This window comes from Peromyscus maniculatus, chromosome 9, assembly GCF_049852395.1.
Source record: "Peromyscus maniculatus bairdii isolate BWxNUB_F1_BW_parent chromosome 9, HU_Pman_BW_mat_3.1, whole genome shotgun sequence".
Taxonomy (NCBI): domain Eukaryota; kingdom Metazoa; phylum Chordata; class Mammalia; order Rodentia; family Cricetidae; genus Peromyscus; species Peromyscus maniculatus.
Genome location: NC_134860.1, coordinates 48,618,935 through 48,639,074, shown reverse-complemented (window position 1 = coordinate 48,639,074; position 20,140 = coordinate 48,618,935). Strand labels below are relative to the sequence as shown.

Sequence of the window (20,140 nt, the reverse complement as noted above, 5' to 3'; positions counted from 1 at the left end):
ACTCCTCTCACGCCCCCTATGTCTCCACCCACAACTTCATGCATTTTTTCTCCCTCAACCCAGAGCCTGCTTTCCTGTGCGCCACAAAGGCTGATCAGAGCCATCTGTGAGTTTGGAGCTCACCATCAGAGCCTGAACCTGTGGGCTCCCAGGGTAGGCCATGTGTGGTATGGCCCATGAGTCCTTCCCCCTCCCTGGTTGACTGTTAAGAGGACCTGACTTTGGTGCACCCAGTCCCAGGAGGCCAAGCTGCAGCAAGTTCATGGTTGCCATAGCCAAGTTGTGTACAGAAGGAGGTATTTTGCATCCCCTCTTCCTGTCCCATGGCCCTTAGACTCTTTCGGTCCCCCTTTTCATAATGCTGTGTGAACCTTAAGGGGTGATATAAATGTCTTGCCTGGGGATGAGCATCCTTTATTCCCAGCATCTTGTTCAGCCATGAGTACTTGCGTTTACCTTTGTTCACTGCAAGGAGTGAACAAAGCCTTTGTTTAAGGAAGAGAGTACCCTTTGTCTGTAGACAAATAACAGTAAATAACAATAAACAGAGCTATTCAGAGGGTGGTTTGACGCTGTGTTGATTCAGCCAAGCAGCCAGATTAGGTTCCCCTCCGGAGTCGAAGACCTTTTCGGTGGTGGTTGACACTATTAGGCAAGGCCAAAATCCAATTAGGAAGCAGTGGGTTCCCCCCCAACAGTCCTGCCACTGTTACACCGATAGGCACATCTTGCATGGTAGGTTGGGGTGTCAGTTCCCATCTGTGTTGACTCATCAACGCCTTTGCCCCACAGCACCCTGCACAGCACTGCCTGGCACACTGAGAGCCAGCCAGCAGGGGAAAATCTTCCACTCAGTTCCAGCCTAATTTCTCCACAGCTTTCATCCAACAAGTCTGTGTTGTCTACAGCAGTAGGGTGGGCAACCAAGAGAAGTGAAAGGAGCCTGTATTTTGTGTATAGGGGTACTTCTGGGATCTTTAAGGCTTTTCTAGAGACAGATTATATGACTTATACCGCATCTGTTCCTGTTCATCAGGTCCCCCAGGTTGCAAAAGAAAAGAAAAGGAGATTGGAAGGCACCTGACTGGTCAGAAACCATTTCCCACAAAGACTGTGGAGAGATACAGATACCAATGTCCCAAGGAAGGACTGAGCCTCTCTGAGCTAATGTTTTTCCTTTTCAAAGTTTTGGAGGAAACAGAGAGGGCTTTGGACCAGACTGCCAGCTCCTTCCCCTTTTGGTTCTTGCTGTTAAATTCAATGTGTGGACACCCCATGTTCAAGTATGGACATGACAGCCTCACAGCCAAAGGAGAGAGGAAGACAAATAGAGGCACCCAATTCTGGAAATTTTATCAAAACTTGATTATTAGTTTCCTGTCATTAGTTTTCTAGTTGTTAGTTTTTCCACCCATAAAGCTAGGTAAACTTGAAGGTTGTTTCCAAGTCTGTTACCCTATCATTCTATTTCTTAGGTAGTGCAGAGAGCAGCTTTGCTTGAGGGAAGTCTTGGGGTTGGAAAACGGTAAGGAATACGGGTAATGGAGAAGTAGGGGCCAGTTTCTGGGGCCATTAATTCTGAGTGATGTAGTTTCAGCCCTGTATGTAAGAAGCAGGACTCAGACAAGTGAGTGGGCCAAGTGAATGATTCCCAAGCTTTAGAGAGCTTGTTCTGTCCTGATCGTCTCAGCTGAGAGGCTTCAGCTGTTGCCTCAGCCATTTGGATCTAACTCAAGGTCGTATCAGAAGAGGAGGTACATCTCCGTGGGCGGCTAAGCCTGTCTTTTCGAGTCATTAAGTTGTAACTGAGTAGGTGGGTTGATGGGGAGGAGGGTGACCATCCCAAGCGAAGCACACGTCACACCCGTCTCATGGCTTCTTCCCCACGGGGCAGCCCTTCTCCAGATGAATATTATTTCCTAGTTCTCTGGTGGAACGCCATCGTCTTGGCTGCCCTGTGGAGTTTTGAGTGCTACCAAGTGAGCAGAGCGCTCGGTGTCTGAAGAGAAAGGGAGCCGCAGCAGGTGCGCTGAGAAGTGACATCCACGAGGGTAGCCTCGCCCTGAAGCAGACAAAGTCGTCCGTGGTGCTGTTTTCTTGCGCCATCCCTAGACTTCAGTGTGCTACCCTCTGTTCTCATCACGTTTTCTTCCCTTCTTCCCTCTCTTTTCTCCATCCTACTTAAAAACAAATTTTGAAGATAAATAAATCCCCTTTATGTGATACAGGGACCACATCTATCTATAGGAACCCATCTCATAGTATTTTCACTCAGTGGAAATCAAAGCCAAATTCAAATGAATTATGACATTTTAGATCGTAAGTGCCTGCACTTACTACCTGGGCCGACATCATCTGATATGACCTTGAGGGATGAAATCAGGCCAGGCTGGAGGGGCCGCAGCACTACTGAGGCTGTGACAATTTTATTTAGAGCAATCCCACTTTTTATATCTTTATCAGAAACAGACTATAATGCCAGTTTCCAGGATCGATACTGTTGCAGTTGCCAGGATACAGTGAAGCTTACAAGTCATACCGAGTATGCAAGATTAATGTCTAAGACCAATTGTCTTCTCGAGCTCCCATGCCCCCTTGACGACCAAGGGAATATACAGGGAAACACAAGGCAGCCTGAATGCTTTGCTGCCTTAGGGAGTGCATCAGTCTCTCAGGAACCGGAAGGGACCCTGTGCCCCACGAGCCATGGACTCTAATCTGAAAAACCTATGACAGAAGCCTCTCAAGGCAGCTAGGCCAATCCAGCTTCATGGTTCCCCCCACATTCGATGTTTTACTTTGTGTGTGTGTGTGTGTGCATTTTTTAATGAACGTCTAATAGTTTGAAATCCAGCACAGGTAGCTGTGAATGCTGTTCGTGTGAAATATGTGTTTCACAAGGACAGGATCTCTGTACTGCTCTTCCTCATTACTTTTCCATTTGCCTAAGCAAATGGATTTGGCCTAAATGGATTTAGGCCGAAGCAAAGGATTTAGAGGTTCCAGAGGGGAAAAAAAAAAGTTATTTACAAATTCTTCCTCCATCCAAAATCTACCAAGTCTATGCCCAGAGAACACAGTCTCAAGGAAGACATGTAGACTGAGTTCTTAATAATCTGCCAATGGTCGGGTGTTTTAGCACATGTCTATCATTTCAGCATTCTGGAGGCTGAGGCAGGAGGATCAGTTATGACTATGAGACCAGCTTGGGCTATTTAGCAAGTTCCAGGCAATCCTGTTTTTTTTTTTTTTTTTTTTTTTTTTTTTTTTTTTTTTTGGTTTTTCGAGACAGGGTTTCTCTGTGTAGCTTTGCGCCTTTCCTGGGACTCGTTTTGTAGCCCAGGCTGGCCTTGAACTGACAGAGATCCACCTGGCTCTGCCTCCCGAGTGCTGGGACTAAAGGCGTGCACCACCGCCGCCTGGCCGCAATCCTGTTTTAAATAGTGAGGCCCAGTCTTTAAAGACAAGTGTGGGACTGGGCTGTGACTCAGGGCTTAAGAGCATGTGTATTGACTGCTCTTTCAGAGGAACAGAGTTCAGCTCTCAACACCCATGTCAGACTGCTTACAATCTCCTGTAACTCCAGGTCTATGGAGTCTGATGCTCTCTTCTGGCCTCAAGGGCACCAGCACTCACGTTCACACAACTATGCACACACACACAGAACTAAAAACAGTAAAAACACATATTTTTTTAAAGTGAGTTATGAGAGATTCACAGAAACGAGAAATGGATTTGGTAGGTTTAAGTGATCAGAAAGGTGTGTCAAAGAAAGAATGCAATCTGGATTTGGCTTTGGGGGCTTCCAAGAGGCAGAAAAGGAGGGACCCAAGAGGGAGAGACATGGGCTGAGGAGATGGCCCAGTGGTGAAGGGCACTTGTTGCTCTTTCAGAGGACCTGACTTTGCTTCTTAGCACTCACATCCAAGGGCTCATAACCGAATGTTACTCCAGCACAAGGGGATCTGACATCCTCTTCTGGCCTCTGTGGGTACCCATATGCACATGACATATACAGACACACACCCATAAATACAAAATAAAATCTGGGGAAAAAAAGGGAGAGGTGGAGGCTCCTGGTGTATTTAGATAAGAGTTGGTCACCCTGACTGATTAGGGCAGGTTTGTTTAGCAAAATAAGGAGAGACACTTGGTTTGTGGGCCTCCGTGGTTAGGCTTCCTCTGGTCCTGGAGCCAAGGAGAGACGGGTCGAGTCCCGAGACAGTGTTGTTCAAGTGGGGTTTTACAGAATTGGGGGGGGGGAGCACAGAATGGTGATTACAAAGGAGCTAAAATGACCCTGCAGAAGACACATGGGTGAGGGGAACTTTTAAAGGGGGAAGAAGGGAAATAAAAACCATCCTAGTGTGAGAGCGTTATCAACATAAATAACCAACTGTGTGGGGACTCTCGCTATGAAGTGTCCAGCACTGACACTACTAAAGGGTTCTCACCCTGACTAGACTAGCCATGCTATGCCTCTGGCAAATGCTGCCAAGGAAGCGGTGTTTGTGCGGGCCCCTGGTGAAGCTGTGTGCGCCGGCAGGGACCAGAAAGGGTGTGTCAGGATCGGGGAGCTGTTAGCCTTAGACCAGCGTTCGTCCCACGGGTCACCTAACTAGACAGTGAAAAGATGAGATATAACTGAACTCAAAGAAAGGTGTGCAGTAGGCTTTCAGAAAACAAAAACAATAAAGCACTCTGGGTTTGAGGAAATGGTGAGATTTGCAGAAGAGGAAGCAGGGTGCTTCCTGGTCCCTGAGTCCGACTGCCACGCGCACATTCTGTCCGGTTCCCCCTGAGTGTCCTTGGCTCCTGGCTCCCTCATCAAACCCACACACATCTCTCTACCCCTTTCTTGCCCCTCCTTCCCTTGGTTAGATCCAATAGCAGAAACTCAGAGTATGAGACACAGTTTCACTGCCAGCCCAGTAAGAAGCTGGACTCTTTCTCTGCAAGATCCACTGGCCAAAGGAACTGGTAAAGACGGAGATTTTGTGACTGAGAATGGGTGGGGAAAGAATCGGGAGCTGGAGAAAGGCTATCGCCTGTGCTTTTTGTTTATGTGGCTGTCATGTGGCCGGGTCCTATGTGGGCAGTAAGACACAGGGATAGTGAGAAATGTGGTGGGTGAGATGACTCGGACCTACGTGGAGACTGTAAACCGCTCTAACAAGAGCAGACAAAAGAAAAGTACCTGACTCCAGCACGTTAGATTTAGCTCAGGTTTTGTTTTGTTTTTCTTCAGTTGGGTAGACTAATGTCGAATGAGACAGACTGGACTGGTTGTAGCTGGACATTTTAGCCTGGGTGCTCAGGCTCCTCAGCTGATTGTTATTTTACTATTTACTATATTTCGTTAATATATATGTAGGAGTCTTATATCAGAGGGGTCATTACTGAGAATAACTGCCGTAATGAAGAGAAAAACATCCCTGTTTTATCTTTCCTGCAGACAAGATTACAGTGTACATGAGATGGCGATCTTTGTGCTGTTGCTTGGCCTCGGGGTGGTTCTCGTAGCGCCTTCAGAAAGCATGGTGAAGGGCATCAGAGAAAAATTTTCACAGGAGGAGACGCATCCTGCTGCAAAACAGACTGTTGGGGCATCAGTGAACTCAACCCTGTCAGATAAAATTATCAGCCTCAGCATATCCAAGAATGGGATGTCTGCCTCACCCCCAACATCTAGAGGGTTATATTTCCTCATCCCCAAGGGAAACACCTGGAATAATGACCAACACTGTCTAAACGACCCAAGAGTCTGGAGAGAGGTTTTAGACACGAATGAGTCATGCCAGTTGGGCAATAACTTTGGGCACGGGTCCCCCGATGGGATACACGGAGCTCCAGAGGCCACCCGCTGGAAATGTGGCCTAAGCTACTGTGAGAGCCTAGGACTGGAACACACCATGTGCAAGATCACTGCAGGCCAGCGGTGCCCCCGGTGCCAGGAGCACGGTGTCACCTCCTTAAAGAGAATCTTGACAGTGCTGACAAGCCACTCCCTGATGAGCTGGCTAGTCAGCGGCTCTAAATTGTAAATCGCAGGGCTTTGAGGGTGAAGAAGGACAAGTTCACGATCATTGCTGCTTCTACCCTTCTGCTACACATGTCTGTCCCCTGGTACACAGTAAACACTGTTTGTGCTAAACTGGATAAATGGGAGTGGGGGGGGGCGGGAAATGGCCCAATGCAGCACAAGCCAATTAAACATTGTAACTGATCCTAGAATCCAGACTCACATTCTTGCTCTCACTCTCTCTCTCTCTGGATGCCTTCCTAGTTTAGCTATAAAGCTGTCCCAACGCTGAGTCTAACCCAAGTGGACAAAGGAAAGAAACTCCAAGCCAGCTAGTGAATGAGGGTGAGACATACACTCAGTGCTGTTCCTCCAAGGAGTGCGAGCATAAGTGTGAGCGTATGTGTGCGCCTGAGTGCAACTGCCTCCACCAGTGGGCTGCCCGTCCTCCAGATGTCTCGGCATCACAGCGGCAGCACCTGCACAATCTGCATTCCTCCGCCAGTGTTCCTATCTCAGGGCTGCTGCTGCAGGGAGATGAAGCACAGCTCTTCTCGCAGCCGAGCCCCGTCTCGCTGCTCCAGAGCTTCGCCGGCACAGCGGCAAACGACGGGAAACAGGAGGTGGCGGTGGGAATATGAGTTCCAGGCAGGGTTGTCTTCAGCCGTGATGCTTTCTCTGCCCATTTTAAGTCCTCGGAGTTAACAGAGCATGAAGCACAGACGGTTATCGTTATTTGCTGTTGTGCAAATGTGTGCTCCCGTTTCCCCTCTTATTTCTTTCCTTCATGCCGAGCCCACTCTTTTTTTAAATGTTTAATTCTAAATAAACGCGTGCAAATGAAGGCCATGTTTGTTGTAATGTTTTTCTTGCAGTATGTGGTTCGTTTTACCTTGATATTCCCAATGTTTTTACACTGATACAGAATTCTCAGTCTATGGAGACTACAAGAGGTTGACAGTCAACCAACACAGGCCATTAGAACAACATGTGAGATCTGGGGGCTTTTTAACTGGATTCTCTTTGTCGGCATGATGGCTGCTTAAACCCTGCCCACATTCACTGTTAGTTTGGGTCGCTGGCATACGATCAGAGTTCAATTTGTATTTGGTAGTAAGAGGAGAGTGATTTAGGTAAATACCTGGGTTCTGAGCAATAAATGAGGCTACAGGTTGGCCGAGGTGCTCGCTCCGTGAGTCCATTCTAGGGTGGTTTACATGTGGCAGGTCTGATACTACACTCATTCACCAAATAGAAGAGTGGATTCTCCAACAGCACAGCCCAAGCTGTCTCTTCGTGGTTCATATTCAGTTCATATATTAGTGACTTCATTTTTACACCATTCATTTATAGTAGAGGGGCCAGTCAGCCCTAGGGAATAACTCGTTTTGGTTGTTTTATTTTGTTTTACAATATGCAAGAAGCAGCCAACCCATCTTAGCACATATTGCTTCTCTCACCAGGAAAGAAGAGCAAAGACCCAGGACAGTAGCTCTTTTTCAGGCTGGGAGCATCTTCCAGAGAGGTGTCATCAAGAACATACCATCCACCTCTCTGAAGGAAGCAGGAACTCTGGCTTCTAGCCGGTTATGGCAACCTCTCAGAATCTATCACTTCAGCATCATACTGTGGTCTGGAAGACACAGAAGTGCCTTAAAGGCACACGTTCCTGACTCCAGAGCCCATCACTTCTTTGATGTATGTGCCACAGGTTCCTTGTGAGGCGTTGAGCCCGGGATTTGAGGCTTTCAAATACTGGGTTTTTATCACTTCCCATTTCTGCTCACCAAACCTGCAGGGGCTCCTTTGGTTTGGTTTTGTGGCTTTGTATCTCAGTTGATCAGGCTGGTTTTCAGGGCTCCAGAGTCCCCTTTCACCATCCCCAGTCTTCCTTCCTGCCTCTGTGGTTTTGAGGATGCTGTCCTCCTTGGCCATTGCTTCCCTCCTACAGAAAGGGTTTGCTCCCTGCCTCGCCGGTCCTTCCTTTCTTTCCCTTCTCTTACTTATCTTAACCCTTGAGCACATGAGCCACGCCTGCTAAGAACCAGTCCCAGTATCCCTGGTACTTGTTAGGGAAGTAACTGAAAAGTAAATATGCCTTTGTAGCTGAAAGGCAAAGTGAGAGGCAGATCCGATTCTGAAGCAGCCACAGGAGGTACCCGGATGGTAGAGACGGGGTTCAATACCCTTATCCGTGCAGTGTGGATGTTGGGTGAGATCTGGCCCTGGGCATTCGTGAGGATCACTGTGGAGGAGTTTCAGGTCACCCAAGCCAACTCTCCTCACTGTCAAGGCAAGGCATCCAGACTCACTTCCTCTCTCAGGCTCTCTGAGCAGAAGTGATGTGAGCAGGGTCCGAGTCCAGGTTTCATCACAATATACTGAACACCTTGTCATTCTTCAATAACTAGATCCCCAACTGGACTACATCTTCACTTAAATATTTTCTATAATAACAATCGTAATGGCCCAGGAGTAAGCTGAACTCAGAGGGAACCATGTCCCTAACGGCTGTGGTATGCAATTGTTCTGCCAGCCTGCTGCTGACAGGTTGTTATATGAGGGGGGGAAAAGGTGTGTTTTAAAGCCCTGTTCTCTGAGAGTCCATCCCTTGAGTTTGGCCTTCACATAACAAAGTTCCTAATTATGGGAACTGTTGTTAAGCACAAGCCCCTAGGCTGGAGGTCTAGGAAGAACCTGGGTTCTGTAGACAAAGGGCAGGATCGAGCATGTGGTCATTTTGCAAAAAGCATCAGGGTTGCTGAAGGGCCCAGAGTTTCACTCCCACTCAGCCAGACAGATCAAAAAGCTTTCTTTCTAATTCGAGTTTCAGTGAGTAGGGGAAGGTTGCTGCTTATGTGTTCAGTGCCTTTGAGACAAAATAATTCAGGGTCACTTCGAGTGCCTACCTCCTTGCCAGTCCCCCAGGGCAGCCAGGCAGTCTTTTTATCCTGAAAGCTCCTGGACAACAAACCTTTCTGAAAGCAAACACAGGACACTGTAACAGCCACTCGCTTCTAAACAGAAGTTCAAAGAGAGACTGAACGTCTGAAATGCGACTTCATTTCTCCCCCCCGGAGAGACTTGGCAGAGCTGGGATAAGACGACTTGAAAACTCTTTCGTCCTTCTTGTTTTGGAAGCCTGCTAAGGTTTTCCGAGTCACAACAATGACAATTGTCACAAGGTTGTTCGTGGCCATGGTGATTGTAATAACAGAACAGAGCACTTCCAGCACGTCAGAAAGATCTAGAAATTCTCTTATTACTCTCAAACAATCCACACGGAGTGGAGTCGATGACGTTACCTGCAGACAGTAGACAGTGTTCCAAGTCATGTGTATAACTGCTCTTTGCAGGAGCAAACAAGGACAGTTTGATTTCATAGGCCACACTTCTAGCCTATCATCTGTATTTGACAGAAGAAAAACACACTTGTCAATAACTGTAAGGAAAGACAATTCTGACTGTTCCTGAATAAAATATACCTTACCACTTACCATTTGCTTTGATGATGAAATGGTAGCTGTCATCACTATTATTTTTATACAATTAGATTGTTCAGTAAACAACTGAAGACAATTTTCCACATATGATTGTTAAGAGTTTACCATATATCTTAAACCTGTAAAGCAGTCTGTCAGAAAGATGAAACATACTTACAGAAAAAATAATCAGAAGACGTTATCTGAAAATTAGCCAAGGAAGAAATAATCATTAAACATTTGAAAACATTTCTTTCTCACTAAATGGAAAAATGATGTGTTGTCATTTTTAAACTGTTTAAACAAAAGTCCGTGTGTGTGTGTGTGTGTGTGTGTGTGTGTGTGTGTGTGTGTTTCTGTGTGTCTATTTGAGTGTGGGTTCCCACAGCAGCATTAGATACTCTGGGGCTGGAGTTACAGGTGGTTGTGAGACTTGTGATGTGGATGCTGAGAACTAAACTCTAGTCCTCTGCAAGAGCAGAACTGCTCTTAATCCCTGAGCCATCTCTCCAGCCCCTATCACTTTTTAAATCAATCCAGTCAACAGGCACAGATTAAGAAACTAAGAGTGTTGGCATGAACATAGGAAAGGATGCATTCATGTTTGGTTGACATTCCTGGGAGGCCTGACCTTTTCTGAAGGGAAATGGTGGAGGAGTGGATCTGGGGGAGAGGGGAGTGGGGAAGCGGGGGACTGGGAAGAGAGAAGGAAGGGGAAAATGCAGCCAGGATGTAATATATGAGAGAAAAAAGGAAGGAAGGAAGGAAGGGAGGGAGGGAGGGAGGGAGGGAGGGAGGGAGGGAGGGAGGAAGGAAGGAAGGAAGGAAGGAAGGAAGGAAGGAAGGAAGGAAAAGAAAATAAACAGAAAAGAAAGAAAAAGGGACATTCTTAGCCTCTCTGAAAAAAAAAACTGGTTTCTGTCTTGCTGCCTTTCACAAGGACAATTTGGAGCTAAGCTTCTGGAGCAGGCTCTCTGCACATCTGGAGCTAAGTTCTGGAGCAGGCTCTTGCACATCTGGTGCTAAGCTGCTGGAGCAGGCTCTCTGCACATCTGGAGCTAAGTTCTGGAGCAGGCTCTCTGCACCTCTGGAGCTAAGTTCTGGAGCAGAGTCTCTGCACATCTGGAGCTAAGCTGCTGGAGCAGAGTCTCTGCACATCTGGAGCTAAGTTCTGGAGCAGGCTCTCTGCACCTCTGGAGCTAAGTTCTGGAGCAGAGTCTCTGCACATCTGGAGCTAAGTTCTGGAGCAGGCTCTCTGCACATCTGGAGCTAAGTTCTGGAGCAGAGTCTCTGCACATCTGGAGCTAAGCTGCTGGAGCAGGTTCTCTGCACATTCAGCTGCTTCACCTGGTGGCTGCTGATGTTCTTTCTTCCTCCCATATGTCCTCTAGGTAAGGAGCTCAACTCGGCCATCCCTGGCTCTGGTGGTCTTGAAGGTCAGGACGTATCTGAGGGCCTCAGGAGGCCATCGACTTTTCTTGCATGGGCCATAGTGCTGGGCAGGTGAGAACTCTGAGTGTCCTCTCCTTGCCCCCAGCTCAGACTCTTCAGGAACCCCACATTCTGGATGAGAATGTAGACAGAGACCCCTGAGGCCCTCCTGGGTATGGGGAGCAGGGGCCTGTTAGAGGGGAAATGGGTGAGGACAATGGCCAGTGTAACCTAACTATGCTCAATTCCACTTTCTTTCCTCCCAGTCCATTTCCATATTTTTTCTTCTTGACCAGTGTCTTAATTAGGGTTTTTATTGTTGTGAAGAGACACCATGACCACGGCAGCTCTTATAGGGAAAAGATTTAATTGGGGTGGCTCACTTACAGTTTCAGAGGTTCAGTCCATTATCATCACAGCAGGGAGCATGGCGGTGTGCAGGCAGATGTGGTGCTGGAGCTGAGAGTCTTACATCTTGCAGGCAACAGGAAGTTGACTGACTGTCACACTGAGGGAAGCTTGAACAAAAGAGACCTCAAAGCCCACCCCCACAGTGACACACTTCTTCCAACAAGGCCACATCTCCTAATAGTGCCACTCTCTTTGGGGGTTGCTTCTTGGAGGTGGGGAAGGGGAGCCATCTACCTCTCCAGAAAAGAGGACGCTCCAGGCTCACAAAGGCAGGAGTTAGCAGTTGGATTTTGACTGTGTTAGAAGCAGAACCGAGTTAGTCTGTTTTCTTAAGCTTGCTAATTATGCTTTAATTAAGGTTAATTATATTTAATTAACCCTAAAGTTTGCTATTTTCCTTTCCCTTTTCAACATGGGTGATGGCTCAGGAAAACTGGAAACCTAGGACCCTCTGCACAGGCTGAAGGCAGCTTAACAGGTTGGAGAGTATCACTTACAGGCAGCTCAGCTAGTCCGAGTGGCCCTCAGCAGCCTTTAGTGTTTAGATATGGTTCTCTCGAGGACTAGAACTGATAAAATGAATATATAGGGATTTATTAGAGCGGCTTATAGGCTATGGTCCTGCTAGTTGAACAATAGCTGTCTCCCAATGGGAAGTCTGAGAATCCAGTAGTTCTTCAGTTCAGGAGGCAGAATGTCTCAGCTGGTCTTCCATATATATACCTGAAACCCAAAGAAGTAGGCTCTAATACCAGTGAAGGAATGGACTTACCAGAGAGAGAGGGGGCAAGCATTAAGTGGTCCAATGTAATCCACCTGCTACCAGGTCACTGGCTGGTCACCCTGGGGAATGGAGCCATATTGAGTGCTCAGTGTTGATCTCTGATGTTGGCAGATCTGGCACTCAGCAGCAGCTCTATCCAGTCAGCCTTAATGAGTGGAAGTCCATATTGTTGAACCCATGTGTAACCTCCATCTCTGCTACTGTGGTCATAGTGTTCATGGGCCCATTGGGCGATGACAGGATGACTGGGCAAAGAAGCTGAATGTCCATAGAATGGGCCATCCTGTCTACCTGATAATTAAACTCCTTCTCAGCTGAAGTTACCTTTTGATGAGCATTTGCATGTGACGCAAGTAGCTTCACATCTTTTGCCCATATAGAGATCTAGCCACATAATTCTTTCCCAATGTCTTTCTCATCAACGTCCCAATCATTCTCTCTCCAAGTTCCTGGTCATCCAGGAAATCCACTGGCTACACACATCCCATGAACCAGTGAATAACTGCATATCTATCCATTTCTCCTTCCAAACAAAATGTGTGACCATGTGCACTGCCCAAAGTTCTGTCCACTATGAAGATTTCCTTTGGCTGAGGTCTTTCAGGGTTGTCCTCAAAAGGGTTGTAATAATGTTACAGAAGCGGTCCGCTTCTGAGTGGTGCCTGCAAAATGTATAACCCAGGCCCTAATTTTCTCTTTCTCTGTCAACTGATCATGGTGTGCACCCCACGACACACACTATGGCTTCTATTCCTGTTACAATGCCTTCTGCCACCAAGAGTGCATTCAGGGGGTCAGCTTTGTGCAGCAAGTGCTTTTACCCTCTGAGCCCTCACAGTGGTCCCCGTGGAATTGATCTCAGAGTAATGCCTTTTCTTAAAAAAAATTTTCAAGGTTATTATTTTCATGTACTTTGTAGTAAATAATGCAGAGCGATCGTCATACCTTTGATCCTCTTCCACCAATGATAACAAGATGCAAAATTACAATACTGTATGAAGACCTGGGTATTGACCTTGATACAGTCAAGAGCATGCCAAACATTCCCTAAACAGAATATTTTCATGACCATGAGCATCTTTCATGCTATTTTAATGTAGTCAAACCTGTCCCTTTTGTCTCATTAGCTTCATTTTTTACTTCAAGTCCTATACACACACACACACACACACACACACACACACACACACACACACACTATACACATATATGCACTCATGCACACACAAGTGGCACATAAAAACACACAAACACACACCGACATATATTCACATACACACAAAGACTGCCTGTCTTTTCCCTAAATTGAGAAGTGAATAATACACTGTACGCACAGTTACAGCCCCACACTTGTGTTAAGTGTCTCTCTTGCTACTTATTGGCTGTCAGAGTATTTGCTGTTTTTGCCACTTACTTTTGATGTAATGTTGTGTGTCCTTGTCCAGAGAGGTATGTGATTCTGTTCTTGAGTGTGGGATATCATCTACCATAATTTCTTTTATGCCTAATTTTTTTCTTATGTAGTAAGAGTATTTCTTACCTCAAATTATGAAAAAGATTTTGTTTCGTTATAAAAAAAATCCCAATTTTTATCTTTAAAAGTTACTTTACTTTCTAAGCTACATAAGTTGAGGAGTGAGTGTGTTCATATGGTGTGTGTGTGTGTGTGTGTGTGTGTGTGTGTGTGTGTGGTGTGAGGTGATGAGTGCATGTGAGCGTATCTGTGTCTGTATGGCATGTGTGTGTGTTATGTGAGGTATGGAGGTCTATAGTACTTTTTTTCTTGATATATCCATGATTTAACCATATTCACTATTCTTTTACAAAATAAAATTTGTCAGAATTTTAACCTTATGCATTATGTATTTCATCTTCGTTCCATCTCTGACTTCAGAGAGGGATGAAACTATTAAGCAAAACATAACTAGGAGTTGAATAAATCAGTCTATATTGTCCAGGATCATACTGACTTACAGGAAAAATGTAGCAGATTTCTATTTACCACAATCTTTTAAAATTTTATATAACCTTATACTTTAAAAGGCTAAACAAAGCACTAGTAAAAATTAATTTGTAGAGAACTTTAATCACTTGTGAAGAGGTTTCTGTCTTTTGTTGGAGTGACTTCGTTTTTCCAAAATAAGATATGAAAATGACTCTGTATTTGGAAAGCTGATTTTCAATTAACGAGAATTTTTTTTTTTTTTTGCTCCTTATGGTGTATCCTGTGTGCTGCTGGATATTCACTTGGGCATTCACCTTAGAGGAAGAAACGCTCAGAATCACATAAACAATGTGCTTGACTGCCTCACTATCCACACTGGTGTGTCTGTCCAGATTTTCTTGACTCAGTGTGGTCCTCACTTAGGATATGAGGTAAATGTGCAAGTGCCTCAAAATGTTTGTGAAAAGAACACATTTGGTGCAACTAAAAACTGGAATTTCCTCATCAAATTGAATCAGGGATACTTGAGGTCTTGAAAGTATATTGTACTATTTAAAGTCTTTTTTGAGTTGCAAAATTTATAGTTGTAAAACTAAGATTAAGAAATTATCAAGAGGCCAGGCAGTGGTGGTACCCACCTCTAATTCCAGCATTTGGGAGGCAGAGGCAGGCTAATCTTTGAGTTCGAGGCCAGCCTGCTCTGCAGAGTGAGTGTAGGACAGCCAGGGCTACACAGAGAAACCCTGTCTTGCAAAGCAAAGCAAAACAAAACAAAACAAAAGAAATTAGCAAGAAATGTTATTCATTAATAACACTTCACTAAGATTGTTTTTTTCTTTTCTCCTATGTAATCTACATGTCCATTAATTAAGATGGTGAGGTGGGGCTGGTGAGACGATGGCTGAGTGGATAAGGGCACTTGTTCCAAGCCTGAGAACCTCAGTTCAGTTCCTGAAACCTACGTAATGGAGAGAGAGAATCAACGCCCACAACTTGTCCTCTGACGTCTACGCGTGCACCATGGCTCACATGCACCCATACCTTGCAACACACCCAATTAAAATGTAATAATAATTAAAGACTATGAGGTAGACAGAGGTCAGTGTTCTGATTTCTCCACCCAACACAACCACACTTCTTTTGCCCATGGTCCTCATTGCTTTGCCATTCAGTCGGAGCAGCTCTTTTACTAACCACTGAAGTACGGCTGGGGTTTTAATCACAGGGCTTTGCTTTGATGTCCCCAAAAAAAGCATGTGTTTCTGGCTGACCAGTCAGAAGTCCCCACATCTCTGATTTACTCAAGTGATGGAAGCCAGGCCGATCAGAAGCGTCATTTTCCTTGATGGAATTTGGTGGGGGAGGGCCGCACAGTGGGAACACTGTGACCCTCGGATAGGGTACAAAAGTGACAGTGCCTGGCCCTGCCAGTCCACAGAGCACCCACACAGGAGCAAATCTGGTCTGCACAGACGTGGAGCGGAGTGGGCGGCAGGAGCCGGGGAAGACCTTTAACTTCCGCCTTCTGTGCCCAGTGGACTGCCCTCTTCTGTGAGTCAATACAGCCCCTCTGGAGTTTAAGATAATGTGTTGAGGATTTCTCTCCCTGTTACCTAGACACTCCCAGCACTGTGCTACAGAAGCACAAAATTCTTCACTATACGTCTCTAAAATGCTGTAGCTTCGTGTATGTACAAAGACTGGAAAGCGGTCTACCCAAAGAAAGCTTAGCTCCGTCGGGCGGTGGTGGCGCATGCCTTTAATCCCAGCACTCGGGAGGCAGAGCCAGGCGGATCTCTGTGAGTTCGAGGCCAGCCTGGGCTACCAAGTGAGTTCCAGGAAAAGGCGCAAAGCTACACAGAGAAACCCTGCCTCGAAAAACCAAAATAAATAAATAAAAGAAAGAAAGAAAGAAAGAAAGCATAGCTCCATGAATATAAAATACCTTCTCAATAATAGCTACTCATTTACAATTATTATTACTGGCATGGGTAATTGTTACAATTTTGAATGTATTAGACTCTGTTTAATCTTTCCCACTCTAGTAGACTTTCAAATTTCCAAAATTTTCTGCTTAAGTAAATGGCTGTTTTCCATACATGTTACTGTAATGCCCTTTGTTAAATCATCCATTTAAAGTTTAAATAGTAAAAAAAAAAAAACAACTTTCTACAAAAGCCTTATGACCTTTAACCCTTTTGTCTGCCGCTTTTCCTTTTTTTCTCAAAAGTATTGTAACAATTTCTTCCTGAATTTTTCTTCTATGAATGCTTAATATATCACATTCTATATATATATATATATACATATCCCATTAGATATGGTGCTATATCTTGTAAACCATTTTCTCGGTGAGTTCTCAGTAAGTTAAAGGGTAGGGCCTAGAGCTTCAGACTCCGCTGGCCATGTGTGTGCTGACTTTGCTCACTCTAGCTCAAGGTGCTGAAGGGGCTCTGAGTTCTCACTACAGAGGTTCTGCATCCTCACTGCGGAGCTGTGAGCCCAGCTCTCTGGCTGTGACAATGTGATATTGATGGACGTGTGAAAAACTATGGAGGGATGAGTTATGAACATATTCACATGGGATGAGTGACTGCTCAATACCACCAGTTTGGAAGATGTCTCTTCTTCTTCCCGCTGCACTTCTGTGCTCAGCTTTCCTATTCTCTCCGTTTCCCACTGTGTGCCCCTAACTTCTGACTCTCTCTCTCTCTCTCTCTCTCTCTCTCTCTCTCTCTCTCTCTCTCTCTCTCTCTCTCTCTCTAATTCATAAGAACAGAATCCAAACCTGTGATTAGCTACAATCGTCTTCCCATGTCCCTTCTACATGGGCCAGAATTTCTGGGTTATGACAATTATATTCCAGAGTGAGAAAATGCTAATAACAATACACAAAGTAAACAATGTTTCTATCCCTTGGTTGTTTCAATGTTGGTAATATATAAGAAGTCTTTGGCATAGCGCTTCTTACACTATATCTGTGTTACCTTTTTAAGATTTAAATGAGCTTCAACAATGTGCTTCTGAGCTGCTCAGATTCATTCTCTGTTCCAAATTCAGAAGGATTTCTTCTCACTGAAGATCAATGTCTCTGGTATCAAGTTCTAAGTCCAGCAACCCAAACACCTATTCTCTGAAGAATAGATAACACAGGGTACAGATGAAATAAAGAGGCAACAGACACAGTCAGGCTCTGAATCCTGCTCTGAGTTCAGATAAGGTCATTGCTCTCCACTGAAAGAAAGATCTTGGAGAACTAATGAGAAACAGTCAGATTTGGGATAGGGATGCAGAAGACAAATGAGCCCAGACGTTCTCTACAAAAGATGATTCTCTGGACTAAAGCATAGACTATGCCTCATTGCTTATTTTAGTAAATGGGAAGAATCTCTGGATAGATGTTGTTGGTCCTCAGTTTCTTATAAAAAAAGACCTTTAAAACTTAGCACAGTTAACCAGACAGATGATATGCATCACCAACATGGGCACAATAATTTCTTTTTAAATTATCTTCTGTTCTATGTTGTTGGCTTAGCATTGAATTGATAAGCAAAGACATTTGCTCCTAAACTTGTAAAGACCTGTCTGTACATGGAAACAGCAGGCAGCAGATTGGGTCTAGGGTGGGGTGACTAGTAGACATAGAGAAAGTCGAGCAGTGTGGTAGCTGTGAACTCTCCACTGATGAGATCAGCATAACTGTAGACAGTGATTCGAATCTGGAGTGAGTTTAGGGAGGTTAAAACCCAATCTAAACAGGAACCATCAAGTTTGCCTAAGAGGCAGGAGGAAGCATCAATGAAAACACCAGAAAGTAAATGATGTACTTTGGTGGAAGAGCGGTACAACATGGCAAGAGGCTTAAAACGGACAGAGCAGTTAGAGACACTGACGTGGAGGTCCATGTTAGAATTCTGCCCTCACTCCAACTGCATGACTGCACATTCCCAGTTCAGGGTCTTGTGTCTTACGTCATCGGTGTGTGCTGGCGACTATGTATGTGCGGCGTGGTCATACAATCTGAGCCTTACAAAGCCAGACACAGACCCCACCCTCTCTCTCTCTCTCTCTCTGCTCCCTCCCCCACCCCATCATCTTTCTCCCTCTTTCCTCCCAAGGCCTGGTTCTCTTGTACCCCAAACCCCCTTCTTCCTCCCAATAAAGCTCTCTGTAACTAGGCAGTTGTGGCCGTGGCTCATGATTTTTCACACGGTAACCAGCGCCTCCACTGGCGCTACTTATCATTCATTTCAGTACAGTCAGCACAGCAGCCAGCTTAGTGTACGTCGGCTGTGCCTCTGGGGACATTTGCTCGACTCGCCAAGGACATCTGTGGCCAGATGTGAGCAAGACGAAAATGAAAGCCCTAAGACAGAGAGTGCTCCTTGTCAGAGCAGGATCAACAAGGGGAAGCTGGTTCATTTCTGTGCATGTTATTGGTTTCTGGGAATGAGTAAAATGTGTTTGTTCTAGACAAAAGGAGCACGTGCTGCCCGTGCCCCTCTCTTCTCTCACCGTGGCCGTGATCTCCCCCAGCCCTTCTCCCATCCTTCTATTGGTTTCCTTTACCCCATCTCCACTTCCCTCCCACCTCCCCCAACTTCTTCCCTCTCTCCTTCTCTAGCTCTGTCTCTCTCTTTCGTTCACATCCCCCACTTTACCTACTATCCCCAAGACCAATGCGGTTGTTTTAGAGTCAATATTGGGGAGGTCTTCAAACAAACTCTGAAGTCTCACCTAACGGTTTTCCAGTGGGCCACCGACTCAGACTGCAGAGAAGAGGGAGAGTTGGTATAAGTGGCCCGTGCGTGCGTGTAAAATACAAGCATTGCGTCCTAATAGAATGTCTCTCTTCACTGCTTTGACTCTACAGGGAAAGAATGAAGTCTCTGGTCACCAAGTACCCATGGGTGTTGACGCTGCTGCTGCTGCTGCTGCCGCCACTCAAGCTGCGAGGGGAGTACTGGGCTTACCCGGAATATGAAATGATGCCAGTTTTAGGTGACTACCTAAGGGAACTCCATAGCACAGGGCCTACCAAACCACCTACCAAAGAAAGAATCATAGAAAAGATCATTGCTGATCCCGAGCGACCTTTGGTTGACGACGATTACTGCGACACTGAACTCGTGTTTAAAAATATTCACGATAAGCTTCTCTGTTATTCGGAGTACTACCTTGTATCTGCGACCTATCAAGACCTACAGAAGGCCTGCTATGGCAAACAAGTGAAATGTAAGAAAGGGGCTTCATTTTGCAGAAGAAGCACGGAATTAATGAAAGGAGTGAGGTGTGCATTAGTGAGCGGAGAGAGGATATCAGAGTGCCTGTACGAAAGCATCTTCCTGACAGGTTACCCGGTTGTCACTTGTCAATGGGACGATGAAACCCAAGAATTTATCCCTAACCGTGTACTTGATATAGTGATACCTAGGAGCAAGAAAGTATCATAGGCCAGGAATATGACTCCCCTGACATTCTGGGTTTCTCTAAGTAGTCACATTAGCTACGCTCAGTAGTTATGCTTTAGATGCTGATGCTGTTAGTTGAAAGTGAGAACAGCAGTTCCAGTCCATTCACTCTGATCACCCACCTGCCTCCTTTCCCGTTCCCCAAAGCGTCGAATGGCGATGTGTGCTATGCTTACAAGACTCCAGCAGTTGTGTTCATAAAGGTCACAGGATGTGTCATGGCAATAAAAGTCTGCAGCAAACAGATGGTCAGCATGAAGAGCAGCTGGGGGCTGGGCGTGGGAGCTCAAGTTTGTCCTTTCAGCACTTTGGAGAAAACCCTGGCATAAGCAAACAAGCAAGCAAGCAAACAAACAAACAAAAAACATAGTTTGGAATAGCTGCCTGAAGGACCATCAGAATTTTCACGAGATTTTCCTGGCTCAGCATCAAAAATCAAGTGATTCAATCTTAGTGACTGGCTCTGGGTGCCTATGGGGATTCCCAGGGCCGGACAGCAGTTTTATATTGACAACTTACACTCCTTTCAGACTTTTATGCAGTGTATCTTTCCAATGTTATGTTAGTATTTATTTCACTTTTCATGTTCTCTGT

The 20,140-nt window shown here is 45.6% G+C and overlaps 2 protein-coding genes across 2 annotated transcripts; both read left to right on the top strand.

The window, feature by feature from the left end:
* Positions 1-4,791: 4,791 nt before the first annotated feature.
* Positions 4,792-6,866, top strand: Rnase11 (ribonuclease A family member 11 (inactive)). Its single transcript, XM_006994836.4, has 2 exons — positions 4,792-4,980; positions 5,456-6,866. The coding sequence occupies exon 2, from the start codon at positions 5,478-5,480 to the stop codon at positions 6,042-6,044; it is 567 nt and encodes a 188-aa protein (XP_006994898.1). The 5' UTR covers positions 4,792-4,980; positions 5,456-5,477; the 3' UTR covers positions 6,045-6,866.
* Positions 6,867-15,523: 8,657 nt separating this feature from the next.
* On the top strand, positions 15,524-19,906 carry Rnase9 (ribonuclease A family member 9 (inactive)). Its single transcript, XM_006994837.3, has 2 exons — positions 15,524-15,626; positions 18,949-19,906. The coding sequence occupies exon 2, from the start codon at positions 18,956-18,958 to the stop codon at positions 19,526-19,528; it is 573 nt and encodes a 190-aa protein (XP_006994899.3). The 5' UTR covers positions 15,524-15,626; positions 18,949-18,955; the 3' UTR covers positions 19,529-19,906.
* The last annotated feature ends 234 nt before the right edge of the window (positions 19,907-20,140 follow it).